Source organism: Rhizomucor pusillus, assembly GCF_041956525.1.
Source record: "Rhizomucor pusillus strain CBS 183.67 unplaced genomic scaffold VTP01scaffold_1, whole genome shotgun sequence".
Taxonomy (NCBI): Eukaryota; Fungi; Mucoromycota; class Mucoromycetes; order Mucorales; family Lichtheimiaceae; genus Rhizomucor; species Rhizomucor pusillus.
The window spans coordinates 1,685,003-1,699,302 of record NW_027192143.1 but is presented as its reverse complement, the minus strand read 5'-3'; the positions used below and the strand labels follow the sequence as shown (position 1 = coordinate 1,699,302).

The 14,300-nt window shown below is 43.5% G+C and overlaps 5 protein-coding genes across 5 annotated transcripts; all 5 read left to right on the top strand.

The window, feature by feature from the left end:
• Positions 1-62: 62 nt before the first annotated feature.
• VTP01DRAFT_734 (uncharacterized protein) lies at positions 63-1,670 on the top strand (the record flags this gene model as incomplete). The annotated part of the gene is made up of 8 exons (XM_069386341.1): positions 63-165; positions 227-333; positions 398-449; positions 520-636; positions 695-857; positions 920-1,215; positions 1,275-1,424; positions 1,483-1,670. The coding sequence occupies 8 exons, from the start codon at positions 63-65 to the stop codon at positions 1,668-1,670; spliced, it is 1,176 nt and encodes a 391-aa protein (XP_069245154.1).
• A 154-nt stretch (positions 1,671-1,824) lies between these two features.
• Positions 1,825-4,497, top strand: VTP01DRAFT_733 (uncharacterized protein; the record flags this gene model as incomplete). Its single annotated transcript, XM_069386330.1, has 10 exons — positions 1,825-2,020; positions 2,107-2,194; positions 2,259-2,446; positions 2,512-2,617; positions 2,671-2,857; positions 2,916-2,958; positions 3,023-3,105; positions 3,163-3,323; positions 3,392-3,530; positions 3,583-4,497. 10 exons carry the CDS (start codon positions 1,825-1,827, stop codon positions 4,495-4,497), a joined length of 2,106 nt encoding a protein of 701 aa, XP_069245153.1.
• A 768-nt stretch (positions 4,498-5,265) lies between these two features.
• On the top strand, positions 5,266-7,307 carry VTP01DRAFT_732 (uncharacterized protein; the record flags this gene model as incomplete). The annotated part of the gene is made up of 9 exons (XM_069386319.1): positions 5,266-5,400; positions 5,462-5,568; positions 5,627-5,775; positions 5,829-5,887; positions 5,953-6,231; positions 6,289-6,372; positions 6,434-6,859; positions 6,919-7,058; positions 7,118-7,307. 9 exons carry the CDS (start codon positions 5,266-5,268, stop codon positions 7,305-7,307), a joined length of 1,569 nt encoding a protein of 522 aa, XP_069245152.1.
• Positions 7,308-8,584: 1,277 nt separating this feature from the next.
• On the top strand, positions 8,585-10,159 carry VTP01DRAFT_731 (uncharacterized protein; the record flags this gene model as incomplete). The annotated part of the gene is made up of 8 exons (XM_069386308.1): positions 8,585-8,745; positions 8,822-8,936; positions 9,012-9,253; positions 9,327-9,363; positions 9,425-9,478; positions 9,541-9,866; positions 9,939-9,952; positions 10,077-10,159. 8 exons carry the CDS (start codon positions 8,585-8,587, stop codon positions 10,157-10,159), a joined length of 1,032 nt encoding a protein of 343 aa, XP_069245151.1.
• A 325-nt stretch (positions 10,160-10,484) lies between these two features.
• VTP01DRAFT_730 (uncharacterized protein) lies at positions 10,485-13,786 on the top strand (the record flags this gene model as incomplete). The annotated part of the gene is made up of 11 exons (XM_069386297.1): positions 10,485-10,580; positions 10,724-10,964; positions 11,022-11,152; positions 11,225-11,650; positions 11,715-11,967; positions 12,040-12,389; positions 12,455-12,733; positions 12,806-12,913; positions 12,979-13,116; positions 13,174-13,594; positions 13,653-13,786. 11 exons carry the CDS (start codon positions 10,485-10,487, stop codon positions 13,784-13,786), a joined length of 2,577 nt encoding a protein of 858 aa, XP_069245150.1.
• Positions 13,787-14,300: the final 514 nt, after the last annotated feature.

Here is a 14,300-nt window from a genome sequence, read left to right as displayed (position 1 = left end):
AATGCAACACAGCAGCAGTCGACAAATGGGCGGGACGCCTCCGTTGTGCCACGTCAAGTTCAATGCCACCTCAGAGCCTATTGCAGCGGTTTCGAAGGCTAGATGCATATGCACAAAACAAGATCCTCGATGAGTTTCGCGTGAAAAGCCCAATAGGCGGTTTAGGTAGGTCCCTTTTTAGACGCATGAGGAAATCATCGGTTCTAAACCGCAAGTTAACTGGCAGTGACCGTCGTAAGCTTCATTACGATCTTGTTCCTCGTCCTAATGGAGCTTACACGTTACCTGACGCCCGTGATGCAGCCTGAGATTGTGGTTGACGGTGGCAAGGCGGTAAGAGAAAAGGCGAATATTGTCAGAGAAAGAGCAACTATAGCTTACATTTTGTGGATATCAGGAAAAAATGCCAATATCATTTAACATTACGTTTCCTCATGTCCCTTGCTACAGTGAGTTTGCGCAATCATTGAAACGTTTGTATTTCTCGTCTGTAATTTTTGCGGCTTTGTGATTTCCTAGTGATCGGCTTAGATATCATGGACGAAAGCGGCACAGTGGTAACAGAGTATGAGCATGATGTCTACAAGGTGCGACTAGATGCTCAGGGGCGACAAATCCACATTGAAAAGACAAAAGGTACCGCACCCAAATATATGCTTTCTTCTTTAGTCTTGGACTTATCAATTATTGCTAGAATTGGGACACAGTGACGTTCCTCAGCCTACTGGAAATATTGAGTGTGGTGATTGCTATGGTGCAAAGTCGCCCAACGAAGATGGTTGTTGCAATACATGCGACGATGTTCGAAAAGCTTACTCGGATATGGGATGGATGGTCAGGGAAGATCAGATTGCACAGTAAGCGTTGCGCTTGACGTTCGGACACAATTTCGTTATTAATGACATGCGATATCATCAAGATGTGTTCGTGAACGGATGGGAAGCTCACAAGAGGGTTGCAATATGCATGGCACTATCCTTATGAACCGCGTTCAGGGCAATTTTCATTTTTCACCGGGAAAAGCAGTTTCTTACGGCTCCCAGCATATTCACGATGTGCGTACTTACTTAGCAAGCGATTATGATTTCCAACATGAAATACACCATCTGTGGTTTGGTGATCAAAAGGAATACACCACCCAGCTGCAAAAACGCACACAGGCACAAGGTCTCACGAATCCATTGGATAACACGAGATTCGGGATGCAGGATCATCGTAAGCGCTGCTTTGGTTTACAAGGTCTGTTACCTGACGTAAATCTCACTTTGTAATAGATAGGCGAGCTCCATTCATGTATCAATATTTTTTGAAAATTGTACCAACGCAGTTCAGTTTCCTAAACGGCAATTCCGCACGCACATATCAGTACTCAACAACATTTAATGAACGCGATCTGAGCAAGCAGTCTGCAGGCGGTCTGCCAGGTAAGCCGAAACCTCCCTTTTCTCGAACGATACGGCGTTCGTTAACTTGTCATCGTAGGCGTCTTTTTCAACATGAATTTTTCACCCATGTTGATTGTGTACACAGAGACGCATCCCTCCTTGGCTAGTTTCTTGACAAATATCTGTGCGATTATCGGTGGAATCTTCACAGTTGCTAGCGTAGTAGATGGCATTCTTTTTAGAGCATCGATTAGACAAAGACAAGCTATGGGCAAATCTGCTTAAGATGGCAATGAATCGAAAGATGGCAATATATCATTCATACCGGACTTTTAGGTTACCTACTCCTTCGGCATCCCTAACTCTAGATATAAGCTGCTTGATTGAAGAGGGGAAATAACTCGCTTTGTCACTCCTTGTTTTTCCAATACACAGGAATATGCCTTCACTCGAACTACAGCAAGCTGCTGACACGAGACTTTTCGAGTCTATGCCACTTCAGACTATGAATGAGCTTGGTTCTTGGGAACCTAGCAATGCCTCGCGAGCCAACATTGCAACTATTCCTTTGCATCAGCGATCCAATCTTGATCCGGCAGAGCCGCGCTTGATCGTAACTCACGATATGGCTGGAGGTGAGTGAGATACTGAAAATGACGTGTCTCGTACCGTGGTACAATATTTAGTTTGGTAACCATGCAAATACATGAACGTTGTAAAGGCTACAAGGAAGACTCAAATATTCAGGGCAATACGTATGATACAATTTATAGCTGTCAATATTGGCAATATGTGGATACTTTTATCTAGTAAGCCGGTTACTGCAATTTTTAGGCTGCGTTATGCAGATTTCGAATTTATGCATGTCTGTAGTTTCTCGCATCATCGAGTTACGATACCTCCTGTCAATTGGATAAATGCATGCCACAGAAACGGTGTCAAAACGCTAGGAACATTCATTGTGGAAGGAGCTGCGGGCATGTTTGCCTTGGAGAGATTCGTCTACGGACCTGAGCCTGGACAGAGAAACAGCTGGAGCCCTTACTATGCTGATAAGCTGGGTACGATGGGTGAGCAACTCGGCTCACTACAACACAACCTTGCTGAATTATTTCCTTTTTTACAGTGGACATAGCCGAGTTTTACGGTTTCGACGGCTGGCTGCTTAACATTGAGAGTGATTTCTTCCCTTTATATCGAAATCCGTCTCTGAAAGCGATCCATCTAGCAAAGTCAGTAAGATGATTCTGAATACCTTAAAAACAATAGTTGGAAGACTAAGCAGTACATATTATATAAGGCTGCTGCGATATCTGAAGAATGCAATGCACGCCAGAGTGCCAGGTTCAGAGATCATCTGGTATGACAGCATGACGACAAACGGAAGTGTGCAGTGGCAAAACAATATCACGCCCAAAAATTCCATATTTTTTGAAGCTGCAGATGGCATATTTTTAAATTATTGGTGGAACGTATGGAGTATAGCTATTTCGATGACAATACCTGGTTACTGAATTCTTCTTACTGTAGGCGACGGTTCCGCCGTTGGCTTTGCAAGTAGCACATCGTCTAGGTAATGCCAAAATTCGGAACTTGCTGAAACCCGACAAAACTATATAGCATGTTATGTTATGTAGGACGTCAAGGATCTGATGTATACTTTGGAACGGATGTTTGGGGACGAGGAACATTCGGTGGTGGCGGATTCGATTCATATCTCGTAGGTGCCCTTCATCACTCCACAAGGGATTTGGTCATACGATGATTTGGATTTTAGGCTGTTGGCACTGCGAGGGCATTCAAAACATCATCTGCGCTTTTCGGCACAGCATGGATCTATGAGCATTTTGGGAAGAAAGATTTTGAGCTTATGGATAGACTTTTGTGGTTAGGTGGTGATCAATCAGAATATCCAGCTCAGGAAGGAGAGCAGAATCGGTAGGAATGTTGGAGTCACGTTTTTATTTCATTTCGTTAAATGCTTCTCTAATATGTATTCATTACAGCACAGTAAAAGTTACATCCCATCTTGGAAGACATCCTGGTATCGCCGATGTGTCACCGGTGCGAAGTGCTCCAGGGAAAACATGGTTCGCAACGTGGTTTGATAGAGGTTACGGAACAGGTTTCTATTATCAGGGCAAGGTAAAGTTTACATGGGTTCAATTATTTGCGGTTACTAAGCATCATGTTCCAGAAACTATTATCACAGCCGTGGTCGCATTTATCGCATCAATCTATCCCGCCGAATCTTATAGCCAGATTACAGAGAGAAGAAAATCACGGCCTTTCGTATTTCCTGGCAGACGACGATGCATACATCGGGGGAACTTCGCTGTTAATAGCAGCCGAAATCACTCAAGAACGCCAATTGCCGCTCTATCAACTAGAGTATGACGTTACTGAAGGCTGCGAGGTGCAGTTTATATACAAGTCTCCGGAACCAGATATGCAAGGAAAAATAGATATATATTTGAACTTGCAAGTTACAGACATACTGCCTGATGAGCTAGCCTTTTACTGGCAAGATGTTACGGATGCTTCCTCCCAGGCCGATGCAACGACAGCCATGCGTTTATATCTAAACGAAAACACAGTTATTTATCTAAAGCCGTCCAGGAAACAAGAGCTAGCCGAAGGCTGGTTGCTCTGTTCCGTGCGTGTGCCACCTACTTATCCACTTGGTATCGCAACGATCAAGGAACTAGGGATCCATGTGGATGGTACAGAAACAGTGCTATTTAGGCTGGGTCTCCTTACAATTATACCCCTTGGAGATGCGCCGTCTGCGCTTTCCAGAATTACCCAGGTCCAGCTTCAAAGGGATGAGGATATCCATAGTAAATGTCCATCCTCCTCATGCGAACTTTGGGCCACACTCTCGTGGATGATGGAACACAACTCAAAAGAGGACTGGGACCAGGTCGATCACTATATGATTTTCTTCAAAAATGTTGATTCCAAGGCAGAACCTATTTTCCTTGGCACCAGCTTCAGTACCGAGTACAGAATATCAGGCCTGGAGATCAAGAAACACGGAAATTCCATCGAGATATGGGCAGTAAATCGCTTAGGAACCGTCATTGCACGGCAAGACATCGATATCCAATAGTTCATCGTCATCTTCATTTAATTCATGCTCATCAAAGTATATCCAAATGGAAGTTCCAATTTTTTTTCATGGTATTTGGGTAATATCCCGCAAAATTCTTCGGATACCCTGCCCGATTGAAAATCAGCAAACAAATACATTGCTTACGATAGATTCAGCTAGGCTACTTAAACCAGCAATAGAGTCCAGGAACGCGGATAGAGTGCTTAGCTACTTGGGATTGAGCGAATTGGGAAAGCGGATGATACATTTAATGCTAGACAATTGCCAGGCATTATCCTCTCCATTCTTGATTCCAGGAATATGGTTAGCAATGATATCCTTTAAGGGATAAAGAATTGGCATAAGCGCATATGTGTAAGCAGAATTTTCTCGGCGACGCATTTTGCCAGATGTCAGACGAGGATGCCATTGCAGTACACGGCGGAGTCTGTTCTATGGGGTTTCCGAAGGTTTATCCTTTGCTTCCTGCAGCAAGCAAGGCCGATCATTGAATGCCATCGAATTCTTCATTCTTAATTTATTTCGGTATGACCTTTAAGACTAAATTCTAGCAATAGGAGAAGATTATGCATACACCATCCATAATGTGGACAAATCATATGAATGATCGCCTTGTGCTACTGCATGGCTTTGACAGCTGTATCTTGAGGGTCAGCGGAGCTTTGGTATAACCGAACAAAAATTGATTTCCATCATGAAAGCGTTTAAAAAAGCACACGCGCAGGGGATCAGCAAACTTTCGTCGTTCTTTTCTCTCAAACGGCTATGGATCTGTCACAAATCACAAATACAATTGAAACCTCAGCCCACCGTGTCGTTGAAGCTCTATCGAACAAGCAAGGCCTTGAACGAATCGGCAAGGCTGTGTCTATCACCGTGGCAACCTACTACGTTACATCGGTATATACCCGTGACCTCTTCTTGCAACAGAAAAGAGATATTCACTCTGGATGACTTTTAGAAACTGTATGACGCATATTTTAGCCCCTTGAGCTCCATTCCTGGCCCGTTTTACGGCAAGTTCTTCAGAATCCGCAAGGCTAACCTTGATAAGCCCCTCGGCACCGCGTAAGTTAAGAAACATACGTGGTACCGAAAATTCGGAAAGCTTATTAGCTTTATATAGTTGGGAGAAACTCAGAGACTACCACGAGAAATATGGACCCATTGTTCGTCTTGGACCAAGTTACATTTCGATTGCAGACAAGGATATGTTGAAGCAGATTCTGGTCAAGGATGATCTCCAAAAAGCACCCAACTACGACAATCTTGCCGGTATGATATTTTAGCACGACGCAGCATGTGTTACTCATATAATATCGTTGTAGTGGGTGGCAACAAGAAGACCATGTTCAGCACGCGAGACAAAATTTTCCATAAACAGCGAGTATGTACTGTTTGGATACATCTCTCATAGAAGCAATGGTATTAACGTTTTGTTTCTTACCCCAGAGACGCGTCGTTTCTCCCGCCTTTTCTATGAAATACCTGGGATCTTTGGAGCCTTTCATGGATGAAATGACCAAAAATTTCATTCGCAAGATTGACAGCGACATCAAGGAGACGAAGAACCCTGATGGATATGGAACTGTCGATATGTGGGTACTTTTCCAATGCCTTGCACTTGATATCATTGGCGAAACTGCCTTTGGCCGCACATTCAACATGATTGAAAACAAGGACCATCTGGTGCCCCGTACTATCAACGATGCCATGAAGACCAACCAATATGTACGTCTTGAATGAAACTCTAGATGCTCAAGTATTTGGCTAACTTATAACACGCAGCTCATGCAAGACCCGGTCATCGCACCTCTCCTGACCAAGTTGCCTTCCACACTTTACCCCACTGATCGACAAAAATTACAACAGGTAAAAGGAGTGCATGCTATCGAAATTAGTATCTATTGCAACAAACTAATCTTGTGTTCAGTTCATGAAAGAAGTTATTCTCGAACGTCTCGCTGGAGGCGAGTCTGCTAGACGCAACGATATCCTCCAAATTTTGATTGATACACAGCACGCTGCCAGCGATGAAGATCGTCTCACAGCCGATGCTATCGCCAGCGAAACCGTTCTTTTCCTTGTAGCTGGTTCTGAAACAACTAGCAACACGAGTGGTTTTGCCTTGATCGAGCTTCTCCGCCAGCCTGACAAATTGGCCAAATTGCGCGCTGAAGTCGACCAAGTGCCCTTGGAAAAGGGAGAGGTATTCAAACACGAACAACTTAAGCATTTACCTTACCTCAACGCTGTCATCAACGAAACTTTGCGTATCGATTGGATTGGAACTGGAGGCATTGATCGAATCGCTGACAAGGACGTCGTACTTGCTGGAAAGCTCTTTGTTCCTAAGGGAGTAAGTCATATTTCTACATAAGAGATAATGGAAGCAGTATCCAGTTTATTTTGCATTAGACACGTGTCAACTGTAGTGTCTACACCGCCCAAATGAGCCCTGAATATTGGAAGAATCCCAAAGAATTCATGCCGGAGCGATGGCTCGAAGGTGCTGATCCTGCTCCTGAGATGGATGCCTACTATCCTTTCAGCGCTGGGTAAGTTACAACATCTATTTCATTCAGAATTGTAATATCTGACTGTTAGTTTTATATAGTTCACGCAATTGTATTGGCAAGAACTTTGCTATGCAAGAAATGCGCATTTCCTTGGCGACTCTGGTGAAGCATTATGATTTCAAGACTATTCCGCAGGAAATGGAAGACTCGAAGGAAGTTCGTCAGTATTTGACACTGCAGCTTAAAAAGAACAGCTTCAAAGTCTTGATGAAACGTCGCAACGAATAATTCTCTCACAATTAATGCTAGAAGTTTAGAAGAGCATATAGATTTCCCCATATAACATGTGTCATCTCCCTCCGTTGCCCATGTATGTATTGTATAAAAATGGCAAAATCAGTTTCGATAAAGCAACAATTACAGATGTCCATTCGTGCTCTGACAAGTAGGAACAAGCTTGTGAAACCTTTTGTTACGTAGAAACCGTTCATCGTGACCAACCGTTTGTGGTCTTATGAATGCTCTGTGTCATATATTCTCCACACTGCTCTGAATTTCTCCGTGACAATTTCACAGTTGTAGCCCAGTGATCCGGTGAATAGTATGTATCTATTATGATCTATTGGACAGTCATTTCCCTATGTGACGAAGTACGCGTGTCACTGCCTTATTTGATGCGTCTGTGGAGGTATGCCTCGCCATTCTTTATTCTATGTGCAATTTAGGAAGATAGTTATTGTACCGCGTTTCATTTTTAAAATGTAAAGATTGCATATGCATGTATATTCCTGAAACATCTTTCCGGCTGTATGGTGATCTTGTCGCATTATGGAACGTTTGCGTGCAATCGTGTATCTTGCCCTGACGAGTCATAAATGAAATTGCACAAGGTCTTATGCGGTACAATGTCATTTCCAGGCAATCCACGCGCTGAAAATTTCGGTAATTGGGGTGCACGAACGTAGTACATGCTCGAGAAGCATCCGCCGGAAAAACCTGGAGCCTTCAGCAGATGAAAATTTGCAGTCAGCAAAAGCACCCACGCGGAAGCGACGAGTTTATTGCCTGGAGAAATTCATAGCCATAATCCATTTCGGTAAACAGGACTCTAATGCAAACTAGTCAACCGATATGTGGCGTGCCAACCTCGTGGCACAAAATAATGTATCACGTCCAGGCCGTTGTCTAAAGAAGAGATGAAGCTCCGAGAAGCAATAATTTATTGCAGCAGCGGGCATTTGGTTCTTCTGTACCGTACAGAAAAGTCAACATGCCCTTCGCTTCCTACTGAAAGCTGAAGAATTGGGAATGGAAGTGAAAGACTATAAGGTCTACAGCGATGAGGTCAGCTTGGTAGAAGAGACAGGTAACCCATGACCAATTGGAATGGATGCAACGGATGCTTGAGAGCTTGACTCCAAGAACATCAGTCTTCGCCGCTGTTCCTGCATAGTCACGCAGCTATATATAAATATGATCGACCATCTTATCTTCATTGTTTTAAGCTTATCCTCCCTAACACCACACCCTAAACTACTTCAAACTACTTTTTGTAAGAATAATCAATGGCATTATCAAGACCTGCGCTTGTTGTCGCATCCATAATCTCTATCTTGCTCCTACCAGCGAGTTCTCTACCAGTCCTTGGTGATGTTTCTCAAGGTGCTATGCAGGCATTGAAATTACTGGCGCATAACGATTTTTGTTGGAAGGAGACAACCACAGTGTAGATCTCAAAATTGAAACCTCAAAAATGAAAGCTCTCACCGCTAAAACATTGTTTTCTTGTCCTGTTTTCATAGATTTGCGTTCGGTAACTCGTTTACAAACGTTATTGGCAAAACAGGATCTGTCTTCACCTGGGACAATTTCAACTCTCCCGATTCTGTCACTAATAACCCCATCCAGGCTAATGCTGTGAGTATTATTACGCACTATAGAGATGCAATATTAGTTATCACACAACTTAACACGCAGGCTGTTTCGTTGTAGAGTACAGCGCATGGACCGAATTACATTATGTATCTTACTAATTGCTTCGAGGGACTTCCTCAAAAGTGCAGTCCTCAACTTTACGATCTTGCATTCGGAGGAGCAACAGTCAATGCCTCCTTAATTCAGCCTTCTCAGGAGTATGTGATAGATTTTGTGCAGCAAGTTGAAAACTGGGAAAAATACATCAAACCATCAGTTACCTGGGAACCGTTTACCACGCTCACATCCATCTGGTTTGGGTAAGCAGAAGCCTCAGTAGATGTAACTTGTGTTCAGCAAGAAATTGTCGCCTAAACAGCTGTACCGGTTTAGTATCAACGATATCCGACAGTCATTGAACCAAAATGATGTACGTATATCCAAAACTCTAACTGGTCCGCCGTAAACACTCGCTTACAAAAGCCGCATAGATGAGCGTTACCAATCTATTCAAGGATGTACTTACCAATTATTTTAACCTTGTGGTGAGTAATCCGGAAAATATTATCCATACATAACCAACTAAAGCTCCTTATTGCGAAACCAGGAACGTCTCTACGGACAAGGCATGCGTACCTTCATGTTCATCAATGTTTTACCACTTGAACGTACACCGGACGGGGAGAGCAACAAAGAACTTCACAGCAAGCGCGTTTCTTTATTCAATCGACAGCTGTCGTCGTTTGCTCAAGAATTTTCCGCAAAGCATCTTGACGTGACCGTCTTGTTTGTGGATGCTCATCAGTATTTCAGCTATATTTTGGACCACGCAGCAGAATATGGCATTAAAAATACGACTGGTTACTGTGCCGACTACAGTAAACCTGATATTGACACCAATTACGCAAATTATGGCTGTTTGCCTCTTAATCAGTAAGTGGCACTTGCTCAAATTGTTCGCAGCTCCGAACATTAATCCACTTCTTTTTTTGGGAACACAACCAGATATTTCTGGCTAAGTAAGTGCTGTAGGATGATTTAAAGGCGGAGACAGTGCCGGTGCAAAGCAGAAGATATGATGGGTTATGCACAATCAACACTACAGCTAAAGAATCGACTAAACTTTTCTCGTTTGCTGTATAGATGATCTCCACCCTATGTACCCAGTACACCAGCAGCTTGCAAAGGATATAAGTGCGCAACTCAACAAAGCTAGCAATTGTTAATATGACTAAGATAGTAACGATAATAAACCATAGATGGTTCCGCTTAATTCCCCTTGGTTCTTATGGATAAAAGCTAGAAACGTAATTGTGGATGGGCTGTGCAATTGTAAATGCTGATTGAGAACAGCGTGCGGCGATTTGATCTTGTCCTTTCTTCTCCCGAGCGGAGGAAGAACCTTCAAGCTTCACACACGCACACACGCACTTGCCACTTGGTTTGTTCCGATTGTCATCTTTGCAAGCATCAGTCCAGCTTAGCTGTTCTGACTGTTGAAAGGACAATCTCGAAACTTGACCACGACAGTTTTGGGAATACTACATCACAATGTCAAAACTCTTGGATGGACGGCAGTCAACGTCCCCAAACGCGCTTGCGGCAGATTTACATCAGCCTCAGGCAAAGTTTTCGTCTCAAGAACAGGTACAGTCTCCTTTGTTTGTTATCCGTATTCAGGGGTTGGGACGCACCAGGGGTTTTGGCAGAGACGCTGGCGATACAGAAATTCGAGAGATCATGAAATCTAGTATACATACAGTTGATATTAACATGCATTGGGATCATAGTTTGCAGCCTTGCTTCATCATAGAAAAGAAGATCCGAACAGTGCTTCAGCAATGAGTGCGTATAATGCATATCTGCAGGACGATCAGACGTCATTCAGACCGAACAGTGCACCACCAAAGGAAGGTCTTCTTGAGAAAGATGGTTCTGACATTTTAAAGCGAGAACCGAGTCTCCAGATGACTATGCATGCTTGGAATCTTTGGGAGAAAGATTACGGCCAAGGACCACTGACAAACCAAGGTTAGATACCCCGATTCCTGTGCAGATACGCTTTGTAACTGATTCACACATCATTAGTCAATACACCTCCTGCTGGATTGAGCTCTGCCAATAACCTGGATACATTCTCTTTTGACGATCCACGAGACGAGACATCATCTTACCAGGCTTTCGGAGCAACTGGCGGAAGCAGCAAGCATGTATACAAGGTATGTTTAGCTTGCGGACAGACATTTTCATCGTCTGCATAATTGCATGACTTACAAATGTGCACCTTTAAGGGACTTTCCGAAAAGATGTTTCCACTCGATACCCTACAAAGGCCACAAACTCATAGAACATCATCAATGCCCCTTCACAAGGGTCCTAACGCTGAACTTGGTGACGACTACAACGCAGAACACCCGCTCCGGCAGACAATGATGGGCAGGCAGCATTTTGTAAACAGCGATGAGATAAGCAGTCATTTAGCCGCTCTTCATTTTGCTACGGATCAGGATTCTGACCTTAAGACTGGTGGCGTGAACGGTTTTCGAGCCATGACCTCTTCACCAGCCCATCGATTAGGTCATTCACCACCCAATCGACCCAGCTCGACTCCACCTGCGTCAAATGGATTGCCGCTCTACGGTAATATGTATAACATATATGATGACCCAGTGGAAAACATGACGCAGCAATTTGGAGGTCTAGCCTTCGGAAAAGAGGTAACTTCAAACTTTATTTGCAGGTATAGATCTTTCCAGAAAAACTGATCGGATTACACTGAAGGAAAAGCACTCTTTGCCACAAGCTAGTCGCGCTTGGTCAAATGCTGCTTCTGCTTCAGGCACTTCCCTCTATGCAGATACGCTTGGCAACGTCCCTGGATCGATGCAGAACACGTCCTTATCAGGTCCTTGGTTACCATCTGGTTTGGATTTGTCGGGCGATGCAGGAGATAACATCCGCTCCCACATGAGCGAGCCTTACATCCATCGCAGCACACCGTACAATGAATATGATGGAGTATATGGAATGCAGAGTAAGTCTATTTTGTAAAATTGGCAGAAATTGCCCAAAGCAAATCTTTAATCATATATTCCGTTACATAAAGGCAACCAGCTCACTGGACGTGCAGGAACAAATCCAGCCTATTACCAAGGCATGCTTCTGCCTGATCACTCGCTCGCCAGCTTGAACGATAGAAAGTTACAGGCATTGCAGTTACAGCATCAACAATTGCTTTTGCAGCAGCAGCAACAGATCTTGGCCACTCGACAACAACTCTTATTACAGCAACATATGCGAGCGGCTGATCCATCAGGACTGGATTTATTGCGGGGAGCACCACTGCTTGATACTCATCTTCGTTCCAAGAAATCTTCGCAAGAGTTGGCGCTCAGCATGCAGAGTCGTCTCCTAACTGAATTCAAGAATTCAAAGAACAAGAAAATGGAACTCAAGGTAAAAATGTGCACGAATCCTGACTGTGTTGATGAAGATGTGTCTTAACACTAGCAAATGGATAGGATATTGCCGGCCATGTTGTGGAATTCAGCGGTGATCAGCATGGATCGCGATTTATTCAACAAAAACTGGAGACGGCTAACAGTGAGGAGAAGCAAATGGTCTTTGAAGAAGTATTGCCAAACGCGCTGCAGCTGATGACAGATGTTTTCGGCAACTATGTCCTTCAAAAATTCTTCGAGCACGGCAATCAAGCTCAAAAGACTGTATTGGCACGCCAAATGGAAGGACATGTCGTATCTCTTTCTCTGCAGATGTATGGTTGCCGCGTCGTGCAAAAGGTAATTCTCCGTTTAACATTGTAAGTGCACGTGTTGTCAAAGTCATTTTTCTGACACGACATTTTCCCGCAGGCTCTTGAGCATGTTCTCACTGAGCAACAAGCCAAGCTTGTCCGTGAACTGGATGGCTGTGTCTTAAAATGTATCAAGGATCAAAACGGAAACCACGTGATACAAAAGGTTCGATGCAGAGATATTTTGATTGATAAAAAAGGGACACAATATTTAACTGCAGCGTCTTGTAGGCAATCGAACGCGTCCCAGCACAGCACATCCAATTTATCATTGATGGTTTCCACGGCCAAGTATACAATCTTGCAACGCATCCGTATGGTTGCAGAGTTATACAACGAATGTTTGAGCATTGCTCGACTACACAGACGGTAAATACCAAGATCTATGCATCGTCTTGATAGATGATTACTTATGCATGACTGCAGGAACCTTTGCTCGAAGAAGTTCATAGATGCACGCACCAGCTCGTTCAAGACCAGTATGGCAACTATGTCATCCAGCACATTCTGGAAAAAGGAAGACCAGCTGATAAGTCGGCTATCATCAACAAAATCAAAGGACAAGTTTTGCCGTTGAGCAAACACAAGTTTGCTAGCAATGTCGTAGAGAAATGTGTCGATTTTGGATCAAAAGAAGAGCGACAAGAGCTCATTGAGGAAGTTCTTCAGCTACGGCCCGATGGATCGTCGCCTCTGGCTACGATGATGAAGGACCAGTACGCGAACTATGTGGTTCAAAAAATGCTGGATGTCGTCGATGAAGAGCAAAAGAACATACTGCTTTCACGGATTAAACCACACTTACAATCGTTAAAACGTTTCACCTATGGCCGTCACCTATTGCTAAGTAAGCACTGTGTGGAGAGCTTGCAAAGAAGCATCAGCTAACGTGGTTTATGCAACAGAGGTGGAAAAGATGATCAACCAAACTGGTACAAACGAGAATGAAACGGACGCTGAACCTGGCGCCTCCGTTTCCAGCATTGATGCTGCCAGTTCTCAAACGACCGAGAAAGACAAGAAGACAAACAACCCGTAACAAGGCCTGCTCTCTTTCTTATTTTAACTCTCTGTCTTCATAACGCACACGCACACGCACACGCACGGACATTTTTACAAATTTCCCTCTCTCTACTTCTTTCTCTCTACTACTTCTCTTTTATTCTTTTTCCACTGTTCCTCACTTTCTAGATGTGGAGGTGCCTTTTGACACGGGCACACTGTACATGAGGCCGATGTTGTGATTTCTAGTTACGAGAACCCTGTTCTCAATGTACATTCACCTTATATCTCTATTCTCTAGCCTTCAATACCGGGCTAGAGATCTTATGTGTATTGCCCTTAACCTCCCTTTCTCGTGGATGTGTATAGCCTTTCGTATACATACGTTTTAAAGAACTTTTCTTTTTCTCTTTCTATTTTTTTTTTCTAAAAATCTTCACTACTTTTATTTTTGTATCTCTTAGAACAATTTAGTCTCTCTTTGGAAATGTATGCTCACATGGTAAAAAAACCAAATCTTATGCCCAAATTGCAGACCTTTCACATCAAGT